The following is a 23,688-nucleotide window of genomic DNA, read 5'->3' on the forward strand; positions in this document are numbered from 1 at the left end:
TGCAGTCATTAACAGCTGAAGAGAAGACGATTACAGAAAAACACCTTGAATTATCCCCTAGACCCAAGCAAGGTAACTATTTTGTTGATTTCTTGACAGAGAAGATATAAGACTAATAAATCCTTCTGTGATTATTTTAAAAATTTGTTTTTTTAAAAAAGTTACATGGTTTGGGGAGACTATATTCATAGTTAAAAAACATCAAGACAAGGTAAAAAGGTATTTTTGAGAACTCTGTCATCGCTGTCACCATCTACCCTATTTCTCCTGCCCGCCTAACTAACATTTTTTTGTGTGTCCTTGCTGAGTTCTTTTTTTTTTTTTTTTGAGACAGAGTCTCGCTCTGTCGCCCAGGCTGGAGTGCAGTGGTGTGACCTCGGCTCACTGCAAGCTCCACCTCCCAGGTTCACGCCATTCTCCTGCCCCAGGCTCCCGAGTAGTTGGGACTACAGGTGCCCGCCACCGTGCCCAACTAATTTTTTTGTGTGTTTTTAGTAGAGATGGAGTTTCACCGTGTTAGCCAGGGTGGTCTTCATCTCCTGACCTCATGATCTGCCTGCCTTGGCCTCCCAAATTGCTGGATTACAGGCGTGAGCCACCGTGCTTGGCCCCTGAGTTCATTTTTATCACAGAGCCCAGTAGGTTTAGCTCATGCTCATAGCTCCAGGGTTTTGTGTGGTTTTTTTTTTTTTTAAATCAGATTTGGGAAGGAAACGTGACCTATGCCAAAAGAACTATACTGCTTCAGGCTCTGAAATTCTTTCTTGATGAATTAGGGAACTTTAAATAAGTAGTAGAAAACTGTTCAAACACTAGAGTATTTGGATAAATGAGGTTGAATTTGTCTCCTGCAGCAGGACATCCAGAGGGCTAAATTCTTTCTGAATTCTGTAGCCTGAGTGTGGGATTGGTTCTTACGGTCGGTAGGTGGTGGCTGAATTCTCCAGGCTGAATTCTTGGAATAGTGTAGGTGCTGAGGATTTTTGCCAAGTCAGCTTTGCCTTTCTTTTGGGAAGGAATGCCCTTCCCAGTCTAGTCTACCTTTGACTAGAACCTGTTACAAAGGGTCACCTCCACTAAAGATACTTTAGTGAAATTAAGGATTTTTAGATAGGTATGTTGCTGCTAAAGAAAACTGGGGTTATTAGTAATGAAGAGGGGGTGGGTGGATATTAGGTAGGCCGCTGGTTCTGCCGCCACAGGCAGTCAGCCCCGCTGTGGGTGTGTAGGAAGAGTGAGGGCTTGTGACTTCCGGGATCTTGCTGCATCCTAGCTCTATAATCTTTGAAAACTAAGCTAAACATTCGCAGTCTCAGTTTTGTATCTGGAGAATGGGTATAATCATTGGGTTATTATGAATATTAAGTGAGCTAAAAATAGTAGATTAAATGCCTAGAGGTGCTTCAGTAGGTGCTTGATTGATGACAGCAGTTGCTCATATGTCAGTGGCATAACTTTCTGTGACATTCTAAACCATGTTATTATTTCAGTGACATGCATTCTTTTCTATACAAATGAAAAAGAAAATTTACCAAAAATGTTTCTTTAAAATTTATAAAATGTTGTATTATGAAATAAAGTGTACACATCTTTTAAATACTATAATCTTCTGATGGAATTGCAGAAGCTGTTGGCGGAGACAAGCCTCTGACCTTAGGCACACATTACAAAAGCATGTTCCCCAACTCTGCTTCCCAGCTGTCATAAAAATACTGCCTCCTCACCCAAAATGTAGTATAGAATTTTTATCCTGGAATTTTTGTTAATAGGATGTCTTAAACTAATACTTCAGTATTAGTTTAAATGAACCTGTTAAAAATGAACCAGTTCTACGAAATTCCTCGAGTCTCTTTTTCTATCAGTCTCCACTACAAATAGCGAGCCTTTATTAAGTTATTAATAATGATTTTTTGCCTTAGCAAGCTGCGTATGTTATAAATAAAGTAACTGTACATTCATACAAGCTCTTCTAACCTTTCAGAATATATTGATCATTCTATAGAGTAGAAAGTACACCAGAGTATGGGTCAAATAAGTAGTGGCATGGGAAAATCATCCAAAAATGTATTTTTGTTATGAAATACAAGGTAACAACTTATTTAATGTTTCTTTTTCAAAGTTGAATTTACTTATACATGTTTAAAATCTCCAGAGAAGATTCAAGCCATATCTGCTAAAGAAAAATACTTTTCCCCCCGACATATTATAAAAGTTTAGAAACCAAAATTAACTTGATCTTTGAATATTATAGCAATTGACACTAATGAGAAGAGGAAAAAACTAAAATTATCCGGCTAATAAAAAATTACTAATAATTATTATTTCTTGACCTGCCTGTTTCCCCACTAGACCACTGGCTTCTTAAGGGCAGACCCCATCTGTTGCTCATCTTTATATCACTGCTGAACTAGTTTCCAAAGGCTGTATTATGGCCTTTGGAAGTACCACAAACTGGGTGGCTTTAATCAGCAGAAACTGACTGTCTCACAGTTCTGTAGGCCAGTCTCCAAAATGAAGCTGTTGGCAGGGTTGGTTCATTCTGAGGGCTGTGGGGGAAGAATCTGTTCTAGACCTCTCTCCTTGGCTTGTAGATACTGCGTTCTTCCTCTGTCTCTTCCCCAGGTCTCTTCACATTGTTTTCTCTGTGCATGTCTGTCTTTGTGTCCAGATTTCCCCTTATAAGGATTTCAGTCATCTTGGATTAGGGCCCACCCTAATTACCTTACTTGAATTTGATTACCTCTATGAAGACCCTGTCTCCAAATAAAGTTACATTCTGAGGTACAGAAGGTTAGGACTTCAACATATGAATTTTGGGGGGCGGGGCGGGAACACAGTTCAGCTCATAACACCGGGTGCTAGGACAGTGCCTAGCCCACAGTGGGCACCCAGAAATGTTCAGTCTGGCTAATATTTATCCTACGGTTCCATTGGAATGAGCCTTGATATCAAGGACACCCTCTTTTCAGCAAGTAAAATGAGTTGCTAATCAATTCCTGGTAGTGGTTTTTTTTTTTTTTTTTTGAGATGGTAGTGGTTTTAACTATCTAGTTGTGCAGTCAGGTGCCTATAATTCATGGATTTATAAATCTAGAGTCCTGGTCTCTGAGGTTTTGAATGACATAACTAATGATTATCCTGTCTTTTAAATTAGATGGTACATAAGCATCAGACTTATTTTCTTAGATACTCACACTAATCGTGAAAACAACTGCAGGTCTCTCTGACTTGGGAGCCACGCATAATGGTTAAGAACATGGACTCAGAAGCTAAACTGCCTGGATGTGCCTCTCAGGCACCACAGCTGCTGGCCGAAAAAAGGCATTACATTTGGGAAGTGCTTTTCAATGAATGATTCATAACATAGGAACTGTACGAATAAAGCTGTAAATTCACCTAAACCTAAAGGGAAAAATAGCATGGCCAAAATTACATATATAAGTCTGGTATTGTATAGGGCAGGAAGATCACTTGAGCCCAGGAGTTTGAGGCTGCAGTGTGCTGTGGTCAGGCCTGTGTACAGCTGCTGCAGTCCATCCTGGGCGACATAGCAAGACCACATCTCTTACAAAAAATTACACATACATAAACAAAATTTAAAATTCAGAAAAACCAGGGAAAATATTGTGACTCATGTCACAGACCAAGGCTGATCTTTCTCATAAAGAACCGTCAGAACTTAATCTAGGGGAAAAAAGATAACTGTTGCAAAAATAATGGTTATGGAGGGACTGCTTTCAAAAAAGGAAATATAAATGATTTTCAAATGTATGAAAAGATGCTCAGCCTCAAGGCAGTGAGGTCAGTTTTTTCTGATCAGATCATCCAAAATCTTAGTATATGTCTTTCTGTTTGTTCTTTTATGTTCTTTTGAAGTCTAAAAACATGTACTTTGGTTTTACATGTCTCTTAAGTATCAGGGGAACCCACCCCCAGTATTTCAACATAGGTTCTTTCTATTTTAGCTAAGTGTTGGCCAGCTGAGAAATAAAGAGTACAAAGAGAGGAATTTTACTACTGGGCCTCCAGGGGTGACATCACATATCGGTAGGACCATGATGCCCACCTGAACAGCAAAACTAGCAGGTTTTTATTAAGGACTTCAAAAGGGGAGTGGGTATACGAACAGGGAGTAGGTCACAAAGATCACATGCTTCAAAGGGCAAAAAGAAGAACAAAGATCACATGCTTCTGAGGACAATAAAGATCACAAGGCAAAGGGCAAAGCAAAGATCACAAGGCAAAGGGCGAAATCAAAAACTCCTGAGAAGGGTCTATATTCAGCTGTGCACGTATTGTCTTGATAAACATCTTAAACAACAGAAAACAGGGTTTGAGAAGAGAAACCTGTCTGACCTCAAATTCACCAGGGTGGGTTTTTTCCCCCACCCTATTATGCCTGAGGGTACTGCAGGAGACCAGTCCTTATCTCAACCACATAGGAGAGAGACTCCCAGAGAGGCCATTTATAGACCTCCCCCCAGGAATGCATTCAATTCCCCAGGGTTTTAATTATTAATATTCCTTGCTGGGAAAAGAATTTAGTGGTATCTTCCCTACTTGCATGTCCGTTTATAGGCTCTCTGCAAGAAGAAAAATATGGCTCTATTCTGCCCAACCCCACAGGCCATCAGACCTTATGGTTGTCTTCCCTTGTTCCCTGAAAATTGCTGTTCTCTTTTTTTTCAAGGTGCACTGATTTCATATTGTTCAAACACATGTGTTTTACAATCAATTTGTACAGTTTAACACAATAGTGGTCCTGAGATGAGGTACATTCTCACCTTATGAAGATAACAGGATTGAGAGATTAAAGACAGGCATAAGAAATTATAAAAGTATTATTTGGGAAGTGATAAATGTCTATATTAGAATGAAATCTTCACAATTTATGTTCAGAGATTGAAGTACAGAAATTGTAAAAGTATTAATTTTGGGAACTGATATATGTCCATATTAAAATGATACTTCACAATTTATGTTCCTCTGCCATGGTTCCAGCTGGTCCCTCCATTTGGGGTCCCTGACTTCCCGCGACACTTAAGTTTCTTGTAGGTATTTTATTGTTTTTTCTACTGCTTTAAATTTGATTTCGTATCATAGTTTGTACCTTGCCACCTTTATTGGACTTTCTTATTAATGGTAGTAATTTTTCAGTTGGTTTCTTGACTTTTCCATGAATTCATTTTATAATTTGCAAATAGTGATAACTTCCTTTTCTTTTCTTTTTTTTTTTGAGATGATGTCTCACTCTGTCACCCAGGCTAGAGTGCAGTGGCGCGATCTCTGCTCACTGCGACCTCCACCTCCTGGGTTCAAGCAGTTGTCTGCCTCAGTCTCTGGAGTAGCTGGGATTACAGGCCCCCACAACCACGCCTGGCTAATTTTTTGTATTTTTAGTAGAGATGGGGTTTCACCATCTTGGCCAGCCTGGTGTTGAGCTTCTGACCTCGTGATCCACCCACCTCGGCTTCCCGAAGTCTGGGATTACAAGCGTGAGCCACCGCTCCCGGTCGATAACTTGCTTCTTGACTTACTTTTCAAATGCACAATAATGAGAGAGATCGATAATGTCTCTTGGAAGTACCCAGTTTATTAGCTTTTTAGATAGATATAGATTCTTAGGATGTTCTGAATAGTTTATTTTTCCTTTTATAACATGAACAATAGGCCACTTCAGTAATTCTAGATGTTTGTGGCACAAAGTAGTAAGTGTTCAGTAAATGTTGACTATTCCATGTTTTTTGCCTTTGTAAATACTGTTTTTTCAGACATCGTGTTAGTGAATCCTCTTTTCCTGATCAATGCAAAGTGGAACATTCAGTTTTTTTGTGCCACCACTATTCCATGACATACGTCTGGTATAGTGTTAGTTTTTTTCATGATTAGTGTTTCCTTCCAGACCACACATGTTCCTTGTGGGAAAGAGTTTTCTTTTCTTTTCTCTTTTCTTTTCTTTTCTTTTCTTTTTTAGAGATGGGATCTTACTCTGTCACTCAGGATGGAGTGCCGTGGTGCAGTCATAGCTCACTGCAGCCTCAAACATTTGCTCTTAAACTCGTCCTCCTGCTTCAGACTTCCAAGTAGCTGGGACTACAGGCATGCACCACTATGCTCAGCTAATTTTTTAATTTTTTGTAGAGATTGGGTCTCACTGTGTTGCCTAGGCTGGAGTTTTTTTTGTTTCCTCATGGTTTACTGTATCAGAGGGGTTCTGTAAATATGTATCTGATGAAGCCTAGGTTTATTTTTTGTAAAACATGAATTTTATAAATATCTAATCTCTTCATTTCATAGTGTATTGAAATGCGCTTTGAAATATATCAAATATACCACGTAGGATAAGATATGTATGTATATATGTACATATATATATTTTAGCATTATATTTATAATTATGAATATAAACAGAATAATTGAGTTTTATTAGGTATATATTCCTTTTCTGACCAATATCAGAAAAGTTTGTTGTTGACTTTTGATTCTACCAAGATGAAATAGCCCCATTCTGGCTACGTTTTCCACCTATTTGAATGGCTATAATAAAAAATAGTGGCAATACCAAATGCTGGTGAGGTTGTGGAGAGACTGGATCACCAGTACATTGCAGGTGTACAGTAAAATGGTACAACCACTCTGGAGAGCAGTCTGGTGATTTCTTAAAGACTAAACATGCAATTACCATATAACCCAGCAACTGCATGCTTAGGCATTTGTCCCAGAGAATGAAAATTAAATTTACATAGCATCTTGTACACAGATGTTTATAAGCAGCTTTGTTCATAATAGCCCCAAACTAGAAACAACACAGATGTCCTTCAGTAGGTGAATGATTAAACAAACTATGGTGCATAGTATCATGGTGTACTATTCAGTAATAAAAAGAAAATAAATGTTGATAACTTAGATGAATATCTAAGAAATTATTCTGAGTGAAAAAAGTCAATCCTAAAAGGTTACATAGTGATTTTATTTATATAACCTGTGTGTGTGTGTGTGTGTGTGTGTGTGTGTGTGTGTGTGTGTGAGAGAGAGAGAGAGGAGAGAGAGAGAGAGAGAGAGAGAGGAGAGAGAAAGGGAGAGAGACGGAGACAGAGAGAGATGGAGTTTCGCTCTTGTTGCCCAGGCTGGAGTGCAGTGGCTCAATCTTGGCTCACTGCAACCTCTGCCTCCTGGGTTCAAGCAATTCTCCTGCCTCAGCCTCCCCAAGTAGCTGAGATTACAGGTACCTGCAACCACGCCCGGCTAATTTTTTTGTGTTTTTAGTAGAGATGGGGTTTCGCCATGTTGGCCAGGCTGGTCTTGATTATATAACATTTTTATAATGACAGAATTACAGAAATGCAAAAATGAGTAGTGGTTGACGGAGTTCAGGGATTGGTATGGGGCCAGGAGATGGTGTAGCTATAAAAAGGTAATGCAAGGCATCCTGTGGTGATAGAAGTGATCTGTATCTTGACTGGATGAGTGTCAGTATCCTGGTTGTGTTGTACTACAGTTTTGCAAGATGTTACCATTGGAGGGACTGGGTGATGGATACAAGAGTTTTCTCTGTTGTTTCTTACAACTGTATATAAATCTAATATTATCTCAAAATAAAAAGTGTAATTAAATACAATGTTTGGTCTTAAGTGTTTTAAGCACCCTGCTCCCAGAGCTCTTAGCACGGCAAAGGAAGCACACAGAAGCATTCCTGTTACTCATAAGTTTTGACTTTGTGTTTTGCATTTTAAAAAATTTTTTGTTTTCATCAAATACCCCAGGAAGTTATACTTTTATAAAATGTTATTTCAGGTCTTATTTTTCTGGTGTTCTTTTGTGCTCTAGTCACTTTCCTTTTTTTGTATAACTTAACCAGTTCTACTTCTTTTTCTTCTTGGAACTTGGCTTCGAACTCAAGAGAATGTTAGTGAGATTGTGCATAGAACTTCAGGTAGAAAGATTTGACGTAGACATTGCTTTTCCTATCACAGAGTTTTGTGTATTCGTGACTTTGGCAAAATTACACACATAAAATTGTATTCTGATAAATGACCATATAAGGAGATGATATTTATGTGCTTTCTTTTTCTTCAACAGAAACTACCACATTTAAAAGCACCAGTGGGCTTACAGATATAACATGGAGTTCCAGTGGAAGTGATTTTTCGGATGAAGATAAGACACTTTCTCAATTACAGAGAGATAATGGACATTGCTCTAGAATAGACAGATTTTGTAACAGGAACATTGTGTGTCCAGAAGATGGGACTAGTGAAGGTAAATTGATAATTTTGTTAGAAATCCAGTTTCTGTTAAATATTGGATTTAATATTGGAAGAAACTTACATTCCTTTCTAGTATTTATCATTAACATTCCACCTATCAGAATGGCTACAATAAAAAATAGTGACAATACCAAATGCTGGTGAGGTTGTGGAGAAACTGGATCACCAGTACATTGCAGGTGTACAGTAAAATGGTACAACCACTCTGGAAAAGAGTCTGGCAGTTTCTTAAAGACTAAGCATGCAATTACCATATAGCCCAGCAACTGCACCTTTAGGCATTTGTCCCAGAGAATGAAAATTAAATTCCTTTCTAATAGTTAGGATTTTACTGAGTTCCACCCTCTATGCTAAACACTTCAGAAACATTTTCTTGTTTAATATTTCTCAAAACAACTCTAGGAGATAGGTATTACAGATATTATTTTTATAGTTAACAACTTAAGCTTGGACTGATGGAATGGATTGGCATTCCATTTTAGGTCTCTCTGCTCCATAGCCAGTTCTTTTTTTTTTTTTTTTTTTTTTTTTTTTTTTTTGAGACCGGGTCTCGCTCTGTCGCCCAGCCCAGGCTGGAGTGCAGTGGCGCGATCTCGGCTCACTGCAAGCTCCGCCTCCCGGGTTCACGCCATTCTCCTGCCTCAGCCTCCCGAGCAGCTGGGACTACAGGCGCCCACAACCGCGCCCGGCTAATTTTTTGTATTTTTAGTAGAGACGGGGTTTCACCGTGGTCTCGATCTCCTGACCTTGTGATCCGCCCGCCTCGGCCTCCCAAAGTGCTGGGATTACAGGCGTGAGCCACCGCGCCCGGCCCATAGCCAGTTCTTTCACCTTCTACACAGTGCCACGCCCACACTGCCTTCTTCCCAACCTGTTGGGTAAATACTGTGACAACCAGTGTGTGGTAGAGGTGTAACGTACTGACAAATTTCTATTCAGATGGCGTTTTATATTGTGTCATGTTTTAAACAATTGAAAGCAGAGTTTCTTATCCTTGACACTCTTGACATTTTGGGCCAGATGATTCTTTGTTATGGGGAGTAGCACCTTCCTCTGCCTATAGGATATTCTGCCGTGTCCCTTGCCTTTACCTGCTGGGTCACGGTAGGATCCCAACCACAGTGATGATAACCAGAGATGTCTCCAGATGTTGTCAAGGGTCCCCTGAAGGACAAAAATTACCCCTAGTTGATAACCACAGATGTAGAATTATGGAAATCATGTCCTTTTAGAATTTTTAAAATATACAAATAATCTGTAGAATATTTAAATGTCTTAATGTTTTCAAAATAAGCTTGTGACTTTTAACTCTTGACAGTTCATGTTAGTTACCTAGGGTTAGGTTTGTACAGAGACAGCTTCTCGGGAGGGTAGTTAAATTCTTTTGACCACTTTGTATGTCATTTTGGTAACTATTAATTCCATTGACATTTTAGTAGTTACCAGGTGAAGTGGTATTTTAGGATTATATATAAGCTGATAGCAATTCGACCATAGTAAATTAAATTTATTGTTACATAACTCTTGGTTTGTCTTCATACATTTCAGAATACAAAGTTTATGCTTTTTATGGGTAAATAGTATGGTTTGTGCCTCCCAAAGTGCTGGGATTACACATGTGAGCCATCGTGCCCAGCCTCCCTTCCATTTGGTTTTTAGCAATTGTCTAAAAGTTTTTATAACTTTCGGAAAATCTCTTAAATTATTGGAGATCCAATTTCCTCATCTGTGAAATGCAAATTTAAGTGTAATAGTAGCAGTCTTCCTGTTTTTTAAAAGTTTTGTGACCACAAAAGTTTTGTGATGAAAGCGCCAGTTATTTCATAGCATGCATCACATTGCAATATGTATTAATTTGTGGGCTACTTCAGGCTAGGAATGGTGCTGTTTTCTCTCTTGTATTTATTTCGTATTGTGAGTATCTTGAATGGTGTGATGGGCTCTTTTTAGGCACTTGCTTTGTCTAATGAATGAAGGAGTGAATGAATGAACGAGTGCTGCAAAGATGTGTGATACTGGCGGCAGCTCTGAGGGCATTTGTGTTTTTCCCTTGTCTGTCCCTGGCTTCCTGTTGGGAAGGTTCAGCAGCCTGGAAAATCTCTAATGTGTTCCCCTGCCTGGCTTCCATGACTGAATTTGATGTTTATGTGGGAAGCAGTTGCCATTATGCATCTGCTTCTCTCAGTGGTGGCTGGACCTTCAGTCTGTTAAAATCATTATAGTGGCTGTTTTTTTTAAGAGATGAGGTCTTGCTCTGTCACCGAGGCTGGAGTGCAGTGGATCATAGCTCACTGTAACTTCAAACTCCTGGGCTCAAGCAATCCTACTGTATCCTCTTAATTATATTTAGTGAAAAAGTCTAGCCATGTAAGAAAGGAGGAAAAAATAATACATAGTTTATTTGCTTAAACATGCTGGAGAAACTCTACAAGGATACAGAAACAATAAAAGTAGTTAACTTAAAATTGGAGTTGGAGTAAGATTTGGGAGAAACAGTGATTTGAGATGAGAGTAGAAATATACTTTTCACTGTCTAAATTTTTTTTTTTTTGAGACAGAGTCTCGTTCTGTTGCCCCGGCTGGAGTTGAGTGGCACGATCTCGGCTCACTGCAACCTCCACTTCCCGGGTTCAGGCGATTCTGGTGCCTCAGCCACCTGAGTAGCTGGGACTATAGATGTGCGCTGCCATGTCCAGCTAATTTTTTGTATTTTTAATAGAGACAGCATTTCATCTTGTTGACCAGGCTGGTCTTGAACTCCTGAGTTTTGGCATTCTGCCCACCCTGGCCTCCCAGAGCTCTAGGATTATAGGCATGAGCCTTGTGCCTGGCCCTAGATATGTTTTTTAAAATTACTAAGTGACATGGATAACTACTAAGAATAAAGGAGATTTAAAAGTGAAAGATTAAGGAGATAATTAAGCAAGTTAAAAATTGTATTTTTTAGGTGAATTACAGTTTATTGACTGGGAGATCGACAGTGACAGGGCAGAGGCTAGTGACTGTAATGAATTTGAAGATGATGAGGGTGCTGTGGAAATCTCAGACTGTGCTTCTTGTGCAAGTAATCAGTCTTTGACAAGTGATGAGAAGCTATCGGAGCTTCCCAAGGTAAGAATGAATTATTTCAAAACTTTTAGTCTCTGTATAACATCTGCTAATCATAGTTGTTGTGTGTGTGTGTGTGTGTGTGTGTGTGTGTGTGTGTGTGTGTGTGTGTGTTTTCCTGTCCTTCCTCAAGAACAACCACTTTTGACTCTTAGGGGATTCTTTTCTTCTTTACTCGCTTATCTCTAAATAACATGCTTGTGCTGTACTTCTCAACGTGGATAAATATTGATCTCTCTTCTCGCTCACTTCCCACCCTCACTGCACGCTGAACTTTTTTTATCCTACTGTTCTCCCAGTGCAGATATATCAAAGTTTGGTTAGATTATATTCAGCATTTTACACAATTGTGAATAAATAATATTGATAGCCAAGGGAAATATTATTATCCTTTGCAACTATTTGCTTTCCCTAGACTTAATAATTATTTTGGTTTTTGTTCATCTAGTTTTACTTACTGATGGAAAAAAATACTTTTTCATCATTGCCTAGCTCTCTTGTTAAGATTTTCAGACAGCAGGCATTCTGTGAGTTTCATTTTTTTGGAGAACTCTTTCCCACAACCTCCTAGCTGCTCCAGTTTGAACTCAGCGTCCTCTCTCCTTTCGCGAACATTGTCACCCGGACTTTGCTATCATTCTGGGAATTTATTGACCTCTGTCCTGTATTGTGCTCCTTTATCCAGGATTTCATGTTTTCCTCTTTCTTGGTTTTCACCCTGTTTTGGTTGAACACATCTTACCGTAACTTCCTGAGGAATTATTTGGTATGTCAGAAGATGCTTTTGTCATATTTTGATGTGTGATTGAAAATTTGTATAGAATTTTTAGGTTGGAAATAATTTTCCTTCGAAGTTTTGAAGGCATTGCTTCATTATCTTAGCTCAAGTTGCTGTCCATAACCTTGAAGCTATTCTCATTCTTGACCTTTTAAGATTTTTCTCTTCATTACTGGTTTTAAGCAGTTTGATTGTGATATGCCTTGGTATGATTTTTCAGTTGGTGTTTGTCAAGCCTTTTGAATCTATGGTGTTTTGGGGGTTCCCCAAGACCACCTCCAGGTTCAGCAGTTGACTAGGAGGATACACAGGACTTAGCATATAGTCATACTCATGGCCATCATTTATTACGCTGAAAGGATACAAAAATAGGGTGAAAAAAAGGGTATAAAAAAGGGTCTTGCTGTGTCACCCAGGCTAGAGTGCAATGGTGCGCTCATAGCTCACTGCAGCCTTGATCTCCTGGGCTCAAGTGATCCTCTCACCTCAGCCTCCAGAGTAGCTGGTCCTACAGGCATGTGCCACCACGTCTGGCTGATTTTTGTGTTTTTTGTATAATGTGGTTTGCCATCTTCCCCAGGCTGGTCTCGAACCCTTGTGTTCAAGGGATCCGTCCACCTTGGTCTCCCAAAGTGCTGGAATTGCACGTGTCAGCCACCATGCCTGGCCAAAAGAATGCAAATTTAAATCAGCAGTCTTCCACGAGTCCTCTCCCAGTGGAGTCACACAGTATATGCTTAATTCTTTCAGCAAAATGTTTAGATGACATGTGTGAAGTGTTATGTACTAGGGAACTCATTAGAGACTCAGGGTTTTTATTAGGGACTGGTAACATAGGCACCCTCTCCCTAGAATCTACCCAAATTCCAGACTTCAGAAAGAAAATGGGTATTCAGTATAAACCATATTGTTTGCACAGTTTAGGCACAGTGACCCACCATTATTTATCATTTATGGAATGATGAAGATTCTCCTGAAATCTGTTTTCAGAAGCTAGGCAAGGACCAGCTTTGCAAGCAGGGTTTTCTAAGGATAGCTACTTCAGGCCAACTATGTTAACTCTTTTCTGCATATATGTGAGTTTGTAGTTTTCATCACATTTGGTAAGTTTTTGGCTTTTACTTCTCAATAAATTTTTTTTCTGACTCCCCTTTTCATTTCCTCCTGTGACTCCAATTACATGTATATTAATTAGGCTGCCTAATGTGTCATGTCTCATCTTTGCTGTCATTGTTTTGTCCCCTTCATTTCATTTTGGGTGGTTTCTGTTGCTACATCTTCAAGTTTTTTTTAAATTCTTTTTTTTAATAACTTTTTTTAAATTCTTCAGTATATTCTGCAGGTAATACTATAAGTGTGTTGGTCATCTCTGACATTGTAGTTTTCATTTCTAGAAGTTTGATATGAGTCTTTTTATATTGTCCATGCCTTTCCTTAACATGTCATACATTCTATATTTTGAACATAGAGTATATTTATAATAACTTTTTAATGGCTATTTTGGTAAATCTATCTGTGTCATTTCTGTGTCTATTTCGCCTCCTTATGGGTTGTATTCTTCTGCTTTTTTGCATGCCTATACATTTTAAAAAATTGTAAAATGCAATGCACTGTTATTATAGTCATCATTCTGTGTATTAGATTACTAAAGCATATTCCTTCTGTCTAAATGAAATTTTGTATCCTTTAATCGGCATCTTCCCTTTCTCCATCCACTTTTCTCTCCCAGCCTCTGGTAACCAACATTCTACCCCGATTCTGTAAGTTCTACTTTTTTAGATTCCCCATGTAAGTAAGATCATGCTGTATTTGTCTTTGTGTGCCTGGCTTATCTGAGTTAACGTAATGTCCTCCAGGTTCATTCATGTCGCAAATGATAGAATTTCCTTCTTTATTAAGACTGGATAGTATTCCATTGTGTAGATATACTACATTTTCTTTATGCATTCATCTAGACACCTAGATTGTTTCCAAATCTTAGCTATTGTGAATAGCACTGCAATTAACATGGGAATGCAGATTTTTTTTTAGCATACTGATTTCAATCCTTTGGCCCAGAAGTGGGATTACTAGATTATATGGTAGTTCTATTTTTTCGTTTTTTGAGAGACCTTCATGCTATTCTCCATAATAGCTGTGTTCATTTACATTCCCACCAACAGTGTACAAGAGTTTGGCCTCCCAAAGTGCTGAGATTACAGGTGTGAGCCACCGCGCCTGGCCTGCAGTATTTTCTTTTAGGACATTTAACAGATGTATTTGATTACTGATATGACTTTCCATATTAACTTGATAGTACTTTGATATTATTGGCTGGGGTTTTATAATTTATTTTATTGGTGTCTTCAAGAACCATTTGCTGTGGTTTGAATATCCCCTCCAAAACTCTTGTTGAAATTTAATTATCATGGTGACAATATTAAAATATGGGACTAATACAGTTTGGGTCTGTGTCCCGAACCAAATCTCATGTTGAATTGTAATTTCCATTGTTGGAAATGGGGCCTGGTGGAAGTTGACTGGATCATGGAAGTGCGTTTCTCATGAATGGTTTAGCACCATCCCCCTTGGTACTGTCCTCACAATAGTGAGTGAGTTCTTGTGAGAGCTGATAATTTAAAAGTGTGTAGCAGCCTGGCACCGTGATTCCTGCCTATAATCCCAGCACTTTGGGAGGCCAAGATGGGAGGATCAGTTGAGCCCAGGAGTTTGAGACTGACCTGGCCAACATAGCAAGACCCTGTCTCTATTAAAAAAATAAATACATAAATACATAAAAGTGTGTAGCACTGCCCGCTTTGCTCTCTTGCTTTCACCGTGTGAAGTGTATGCTCCCTCCTCTCACTGCTTTCACCATGTGAAGTGCCTGCACCCACTTTGCCTTCCACCATGAGTGAAAGCTCCCTGAGGCGTCCCCAGAAGCATATGCTACCATGCTTCCTGTACAGCCTGCAGAACTGAGACAGTTAAACCTCGTCTTTTATAAATTACCCAGTCTCAGGCATATCTTTATACCAATGTAAGAATGGTATATATTAAAAGAATGGTCTATGTTAAAAGAACCTTTTAATGGTTCCTGTATTAGGATTAGGCCATGAGGGCCTTGCCCTCATGAATAGATTAATATCATTATTACAGTAGTGGGTTTGTTACCACAAGGACGTGTTGTTATAAAAATTTTCTGTCCCTTGCTCTCACCCTCACTTGTCTTTCTGCTTTCTGCCATGGGAAGGTGTAGGACAAAGGTCCTTACCAGGAGCCAGCACCTTAATATTGGAATTTCACTCTCCATAACTGAAAGAAATAAACTTCTTTTCTCTGTAAATTACCTACCTTATGGTATTCTGTCATAGCAAAGCAAAATGGACTAAGACACCATACCTACAGAGGGCAGCAGAGACATAGCAGTGAATTCTCATAACCTAATTTTTCAGGAAGTGTGAAGGAAATTGGGTTTAGGTGAACTTTGTTATGTAATTCTCATATACTTTATGTAGTGACTTCTATGCAAATACAGGCTAATAGACATAATGAATGTAAAGTAATGTGAGACTCAGGAACTTTTGTGAGAAGGTAAGCAACAGAAGCTGGTTGGCACAGATAAAAGATCTGAAAGTAGTTCGTGTAGTTTTAAAGGAAAAGTAAATGTGGCTTTCAAATTTGAAATAATGGATTCATTTTTATGAAGCAGCTATTTTGTTTGTGTTCTTACCAGTAAGGGTAGGAAAAATGATTCAGTAACTCATAGAAGGTGGAATTATGGAAAAGTTTAAAAATAAAACAAGAATAAACAAAATTTTGTATCACATGGGAGTGTATTATAACCTTGCAGAAAGTGATCTGACAAACCTTTAAAAATATTTCTAAATTTAATGTGCATATATATAATTTTCTTTATTTTTACTTATATAAATTTTTGAAAATCAGTTTTGCTTTTAATCCGTTTTAATAGTGAATTAGAATAAAATGATATGACTAGATGTGTACTAATTGTTAATGCCTAAGAACTGCCCATTGTTTTCATCTTTTTTCCCAATGTTTTACATTGTAAAATACACTCAACGTAAAATTTGCTATTTTGACCATTTTTAAATGTGCAGTTCAGTGGTATTGAATATTTTCATAATGTTGTGTCAACTACCATCACCACCATCTATCTCCAGAACTCTTTTGATCTTGTGAAATTGAAACTCTATACTCATTAAACAGTAACTCCTCCTTCTGTCTTTCCCCCAGCTTCTGGCAACCACTGTTCTACTTTGTGTATGATTTTGACTACTGTAATTACTTCATATGAATAGAATCATATAGTATATGTCTTTCTGTGACTGGTTTATTTCACTTAGCATAATATCCTTAAGGTTAATCCGTGTTGTTAGAATATTTTATTTTTATTTTTTGAGATGGAGTCTCACTCTGTTGCCCAGGCTGCAGTGCAGTGGTGCGATCTTGGCTCACTGCAACCTCCGCCTCCTGGGTTCAAGTGATTGTCGTGCCTTGGCCTCCTAGTAGCTGGGATTATAGGCACATGGCACCACGCCCAGCTAACTTTTGTATTTTTAGTAGAGACGGGGTTTCACTATGTTGGCCAGGCTGGTCTTGAACTCCTGACCTCAAGTGATCTGCCCACCTCAGCCTCCCAAAGTGCTGGGATTACAGGCATGAGCCACTGAGCCCGGCTAGGATTTCCTTCTTATTAAAGACTGAATAGTATTCCATTGTATGTTTATACCACATTTTTACTTAATTTGTGACCTAACATATGGTCTATCCTGGAAAATGTTCTATATTCACTTGAGAAGAATATGTATGCTATTGTTGGGTACAGTGTTGTGTATGTGTCTGTCAGATCTAGTTGGTTAGTGTCTGAGGTCCTCTGTTTCCTTACTTATCTTCAATCTGGCTATTCTATCCACTATTGAGAGCAGGGTATTGATTTAATCATCTGTTATTTAGAAAGGTCTTTTTCTCCCTTCAATTCTGTTCGTTTTTGCTTCATATATTTTTGAAATCTTTTAATTGGTGCATAAATGTTTATAATTTTTGTCTTCTTGCTGCTTACTGTATCAAATAATGTATTCATATATAATATCCTTTGTCTCTTGTAACCTTTTTTGATTTAGTCTGTTTTCTCTGATATTAGTATAGACACCTCTACTCTGTTCTGGTTACTATTTGCATGGAATATCTTTTTCTATCTTTTAATTTTCAAACTGTGTCTGTGGATCTAAAGTAAGTCTAGTATAGGCAACATATGGTTGAATCCTGTTTCTCTATTCTGTCAATCTCTTGTCTTTTGATTGGAGAGTTTAATCCATTTGAATTTAGATTATTTGTACAGAAAGATTTCTGTCATTTTGTTGTTTGTTGTTTATATAACTTACTGCTTTTTGTGGGGGCCCTCATTTCCTGCATTACTGTCTTCTTTTGTGTTTACTTGATTTTTTTAATGAAATGTTTAAATTCGTGTCTCATTTCTTTTTTTTTTTTTTTTTAATGGAGTCTCTATCATTCAGGCTGGAGTGCAGTGGCGTAATCTTGGCTCACTGCAACCTCTGCCTCCTGGGTTCAAGCAGTTCTCCTGCCTCAGCCTCCTGAGTAGCTGGGATTACAGGCATGTGCCACCACGCCTGGTGAATTTTTGTATTTTTAGTAGAGATGGGGTTTCACCATGTTGGCCTGGCTGGACTCGAACTCCTGACCTCAGGTGATCCACCCACCTCAGCCTCCAAGAGTGCTGGGATTACAGGCGTGAGCCACTGCACCCAGCCTCTTCTCTCATTTTTCTTTTTTTTCTTTTTTGAGACAGAGTCTCACTGTGTCACCCAGGCTGGAGTGCAATGGCGCAATCTCAACTCACTGCAACCTCCGCCTCCCGGGTTCAAGCAATTCTCGTGCCTCAGCCTCCCTAGTAGCTGAGATTACAGGCATGTGCCACCATGCCTGGCTAATTTTTGTATTTTTAGTAGAGACGGGGTTTTACCATGTTGGCCAGGCTGGTCTCAAACTGCCGACCTCAGGTGATCCACCCACCTTGGCCTTCCAGAGTGCTGGGATTACAGGCATGAGCCACTGCGCCCGGCCTAGTACTTTGAACAAATTTAAAACAGTTGTCATAAAATCTTTCTCTGGAAGATCTGCCATCAAGTCTTTTTCAAGGACAGTTGTGCTTATTTTTTTTTTCTTTTGAATGTGTCATACTGTGTCTGGAATTGGTGGGTTCTTGGTCTTGCTGACTTCAAGAATGAAGCCACAGACCCTCACGGTGAGTGTTACAGTTCTTAAAGATGGTGTGTCTGGAGTTTGTTCCTTCAGACATTCAGATGTGTCTGGAGCTTCTTCCTTCTGGTGGGTTCGTGGTCTCGCTGTCAAGAGTGAAGCTGCAGACCTTCCTGGTGAGCGTTATAGCTCTTACAGGCAGCGTGTCTGGAGTTGTTCATTCTTCCCGGTGGGTTCGTGGTCTCGGCTTCAGGAGTGAAGCTGCAGACCTTCACAGTAAGTGTTACAGCTCATAAAGGCAGTGTGGACCCAAAGAGTGAGTAGCAGCAAGATTTACCGCAAAGAGTGAAAGAACAAAGTTTCCACAGTGCAGAAGGAGACCTCAGTGGGTTGCCGCTGGCTGTCTGGGCAGCGTGCTTTTATTCCCTTATCTGGCCCCACCCACATACTGCTGATTGGTCCATTTTATGGAGCGCTGATTGGTCCCCTTTACAGAGAGCTGATTGGACCATTTTGACAGAGTGCTGATTGGTGCGTTTACAATCCTTGAGCTAGACACAGAGTGCTAGACAGAAAAGTTCTCTTAAGTCCCCACTAGGTTAGCTAGATACAGATTTAGCTAGATACAGAGTACTGATTGGTGTATTTACAAACCTTGAACTAGACACAGAGTGCTGATTTGTGTATTTACGATCCTCTAGCTAGACATAAAAGTTCTCAAAGTCCCCACCAGATTAGCTAGATACAGAGTGCTGATTGGTGTACATACAATCCTCTAGTTAGATATAAAAGTTCTGCAAGTCCCCATCCGGTTCAGGAGCCCAGCTGGCTTCACCTAGTGAATCCTGCACCAGGGCTGCAGGTGGAGCTGCCCGCCAGTCCCAAACTGCGCCTGCACTCCTCAGCCCTTGGGCTGTCGATGGGACCAGGTGCCACAGAGCAGGGGAGCAGCGCCTGTCGGGGAGGCTCAGGCCATGCTGGAGCCCACCGCAGAGTGGGGGAGCTCGGACATGGTGGGCTGCAGGTCCCAAGTCCTGCCCCGTGGGGAGGCGGCTGAGGCTCAGTGAGAATTCGAGCACAGTGCCAGTGGGCCTGCACTGCTGGGGGACCCAGGGTACCCTCTGCACCTGCTGGCCCGGGTGCTAAGCCCCTCACTGCCCCAGGCCAGCAACCAGCCAGGTGCTCCATGTGCAGGGCCTGCCGAGCCTGCACCAGAACTTGCACTGGCTCGCCCCGGTTCCGGCCGGCACCTCTCCCTCCACACCTCCACGCAAGCAGAGGGAGGCGGCTCCAGCGTCAGCCAGCCCAGAGAGGGGCTCCCATGGTGCCATGGCAGGCTGAAGGGCTCCTAAAGCACCGCCAGAGTGGGCGCCGAGGCTGAGGAGGCGCTGAGAGTGAGGGCTGCTAGCACATTGTCACCTCTCAATACTTTACTGTTTATCTTATTTTTTGTTGAAAACAGGGCATTTGAATATAATGATGTGGTAAGTGTGGAAATTAAATTCTCCCTCTTCCCCAGCATTTGCTGTTTTGTTTTGTTTTGTTTTGTTTTTTAGGCAGAATCTCACTGTGTTGCCCAGGCTGGAGTGCAGTGGTGTGATCTCGGCTCACTGCAACCTCCACCTCCTGGGTTCAACTGATTCTCCTGCCTCAGCCTCCCGAGTAGCTGGGATTACAGGTGTATGCCACCATGCCCAGCTAATTTTTGTGCTTTTTAGTAGACATGAGGTTTCACCATGTTGCCCAGGCTGGACTCAAACTCCTGACCTCAGGTGATCTGCCCACCTCAGCCTCCCAAAGTGCTGAGATTACAGGCATGAGCTACAACGCCTGGCCTGCTGTTTTTTTGTTTTTTAAAGTTATTGTTTTTGTTTATTTTTATTGTTGTAGGCTGTCTCTATGTGAAGGATCAGCCTGAGGTGTAAACTTAAGATTTTCTGAGTCTTTTCTAAGCCTGAGTTTTTCTCCAGGAATGTGTAGGAAGTTTCTGTTTTTCCTTTATAGACAGTTGCTTTCAAATGCCCTAGTCTTTAACATCTGACTCCCAAAAGGGAAAAAGAGAAAAACTAAATCCTTTAAATCCCCAGCAGTTACTTAGTGGGTGGGGCTGGGGGTAGAAGAGGGCTTGTAACAGTGAGTGGCGATGAAGCAACAATGTGTGTCCACCTCTTTGTCCCATTTCTGTGATCAGAAGTAGCATTCAGTGATCAGGGCACATATCCCCTATATTTGCAAGAGAGGGTTCTTTTTGCCTGTCCTTGGTTCCTGTAAGCTGCACACAAGCTGCTGCTACGAATGCATGCTCAACTGCCTGCCATAGGGTTGAGGGTGGCTAATGGATAGCTGCTACTGTGCTAATACCTGCAAGGGATTAAAATTATGTTCAGGCATTCCTCTGGACGTTACAAGCCTTCGGTAGATTCCAGAATTTCAAAATATTTAAATAGAAGAGATTCTGCCAGTGCAATGATCTTCTAGGTGGAGCAACACATTCGTGGTGCTTCCTACTCCACCATCTTCTCAGAATCCTCTGTGTGTAATTTACATACAGTTGAGTTTAATTCTGATCATCATACATTTTAGAAGTCTCTCATATGATTATGTTTATATAAAAACTGATAAAATTTAGTGCTTGTAAAGGGAATTCTAGAGTTCTTAGTCATGTTTTTTGCATGATTATATTTTAAAGATTTAATTTAGAAACATTTTACTGAAGTCTATATTCCAGTGTGTTCTAATGCTGAAAAAAAGGTTGGAGATTGTATTGAGGAGTCTATTTTTTTACTGTTATTTTATATTATAACTCATGTATTATATATTGTATCTGTTCGTTATCTTAGTATGGCATTTTCGGGCTTTTATTCTCTTTATGAAAGTGAGTAACTTTATGTACCAATATCGATTGTTGCATCTGTGCCAGAAATTATATTTTATCTTTTCATCATCTCCCTTCTTGTATAGCTGAACTTTAGCTTAAAAGATGCCAGGACAAGGAGTTTGTCAGATTGTTCCTTTTCTTTGCGTGAACTTTCTTCCCCTTTCACTACTATCACTGGGTCATCTCATTTCCCTTCATTCCCCTTTCTTCTCCATCTTTTCATTTCTCAAATACCTCTGTTTTCTGATACAGGAAGGACTATAATAGAAAAGGATTGCTTTAGGAAATAGTGTTAAAACTATGTAATATTAAAAAGTAGTAAGTCAGGCAGGCACGGTGGCTCACGCCTGTAATCCCAGTACTTTGGGAGGCCGAGGTGGGTGGATCACGAGGTCAGGCGATCGAGACCATTCTGGCTAACAAGGTGAAACCCCGTCTCTACTAAAAAATACAAAAAAAAAAAAAAAAAAAATTAGCCGGGCGTGGTGACAGGCGCCTGTAGTCCCAGCTACTCAGGAGACTGAGGCAGGAGAATGGCGTGAACCCAGGTGGCAGAGCTTGCAGTGAGTCGAGATCCCACCACTACACTCCAGCCTAGGTGTCAGACTGTCTCAAAAAAAATAAATAAATAAAACAAAAAACACCACTGCACTCCAGCTTGGGTGACAGACTCTCTCTCAAAATAAATAAATAAATAAATAAATAAATAAATAAATAAATAAATAAGTCGTCCAGCGCAGTGGCTCACGCCTGTGATCCCAGGACTTTGGGAGGCCAAGGCAGGAAGATCACAAGTTCAGGAGATTGAGACCATTCCAGCTAACGCGGTGAAACCCTGTCTCTACTAAAAATACAAAAAATTACCCAGGCATGGTGGTGGGGGCCTGTAGTCCCAGCTACAGGCTGAGGCAGGAGAATGGCGTCAACCCAGAAGGCAGAGGTTGCAGTGAGCCGAGATCGCACCATTGCTCTCCAGCCTGGGGGACAGAATGAGACTCCGTCTCAAAAAAAAAAATAAAGGAAAGTAATAAGTCACTATGGATGTGACTTTCACAGTCTTTGAGTATTATAAACAATTCTTTTCAGTTGTCCTTCTATATATTTATTTTTATTATTATTATTATTATACTTTAAGTTCTAGGCTACATGTGCATAACGTGCAGGTTTGTTACATATGTATACTTGTGCCATGTTGGTGTGCTGCACCCATCAACTCGTCAGCACCCATCAACTCATCATTTACATCAGGTATAACTCCCAATGCAGTCCCTCCCCCCCTCCATGATAGGCCCCAGTGTGTGATGTTCCCCTTCCCAAGTCCAAGTGATCTCATTATTCAGTTCCCACCCATGAATGAGAACATGCGGTGCTTGGTTTTCTGTTCTTGCGATAGTTTGCTGAGAATGATGGTTTCCAGCTGCATCCATGTCCCTACAGAGGACACAAGCTCATCCTTTTTTATGGCTGCATAGTATTCCATGGTGTACATGTGCCACATTTTCTTAATCCAGTCTGTCACTGATGGACATTTGGGTTGATTCCAAGTCTTTGCTATTGTGAATAGTGCCGCAATAAACATACGTGTACATGTGTCTTTATAGCAGCATGATTTATAATCCTTTGGGTATATACACAGTAATGGGATGGCTGGGTCATATGGTAGTTCTAGTTCTAGATCCTTGAGGAATCGCCATACTGTTTTCCATAATGGTTGAACTAGTTTACAATCCCACCAACAGTGTAAAAGTGTTCCTGTTTCCCCACATCCTCTCCAGCACCTGTTGTTTCCTGACTTTTTAATGATTGCCATTCTAACTGGTGTGAGATGGTATCTCATTGTGGTTTTGATTTGCATTTCTCTGATGGCCAGTGATGATGAGCATTTTTTCATGTGTCCGTTGGCTGTATGAATGTCTTCTTTTGAGAAATGTCTGTTCATATCCTTTGCCCACTTTTGATGGGGTGGTTTGTTTTTTTCTTGTAAATTTGTTTGAGTTCTTTGTAGGTTCTGGAAGCCCTTTGTCAGATGAGTAGATTGCAAACATTTTCTCCCATTCTGTAGGTTGCCTGTTCACTCTGATGGTAGTTTCTTTGGCTGTGCAGAAGCTCTTTAATTTAATGAGATCCCATTTGTCAATTTTGGCTTTTGTTGTCGTTGCTTTTGGTGTTTTGGACATGAAGTCCTTGCCCATGCCTATGTCCTGAATGGTATTCCCTAGGTTTTCTTCTAGGGTTTTTATGGTATTAGGTCTAACATTTAAGTCTCTAATCCATCTTGAATTAATTTTCGTATAAGGAGTAAGGAAAGGATCCAGTTTCAGCTTTCTACTTATGGCTAGCCAATTTTCCCAGCACCATTTATTAAATAGGGAATCCTTTCCCCATTTCTTGTTTTTCTCAGGTTTGTAGATGTGTACAAACCTCAGATGGCTGTAGAT

General features: G+C 40.1%; 1 protein-coding gene across 39 annotated transcripts in view; it reads left to right on the forward strand.

The window, feature by feature from the left end:
* SPIDR (scaffold protein involved in DNA repair) overlaps positions 1-23,688 on the forward strand; it is a 484,346-nt gene that overhangs the window by 35,039 nt on the left and 425,619 nt on the right. For 26 of the 39 annotated variants that reach the window (XR_012416420.1, XR_012416421.1, XR_012416419.1 and 23 more), the window contains 3 exons: positions 6-72; positions 8,080-8,259; positions 11,215-11,378. Coding sequence is in view for 27 of the 39 variants with exons in the window: in XM_065519183.2 (XP_065375255.1) it covers positions 6-72; positions 8,080-8,259; positions 11,215-11,378 (411 nt within the window). In the remaining 12 variants the exon portion in view is untranslated. Of the gene's footprint in view, positions 1-5; positions 73-8,079; positions 8,260-11,214; positions 11,379-15,610; positions 15,727-23,688 lie in introns of those variants that run through there. The other 13 variants (XM_073998779.1, XM_073998781.1, XM_073998791.1 and 10 more) reach the window with 3 other exon arrangements.

Source organism: Macaca fascicularis, chromosome 8 (assembly GCF_037993035.2).
Source record: "Macaca fascicularis isolate 582-1 chromosome 8, T2T-MFA8v1.1".
Classification (NCBI taxonomy): Eukaryota; Metazoa; Chordata; class Mammalia; order Primates; family Cercopithecidae; genus Macaca; species Macaca fascicularis.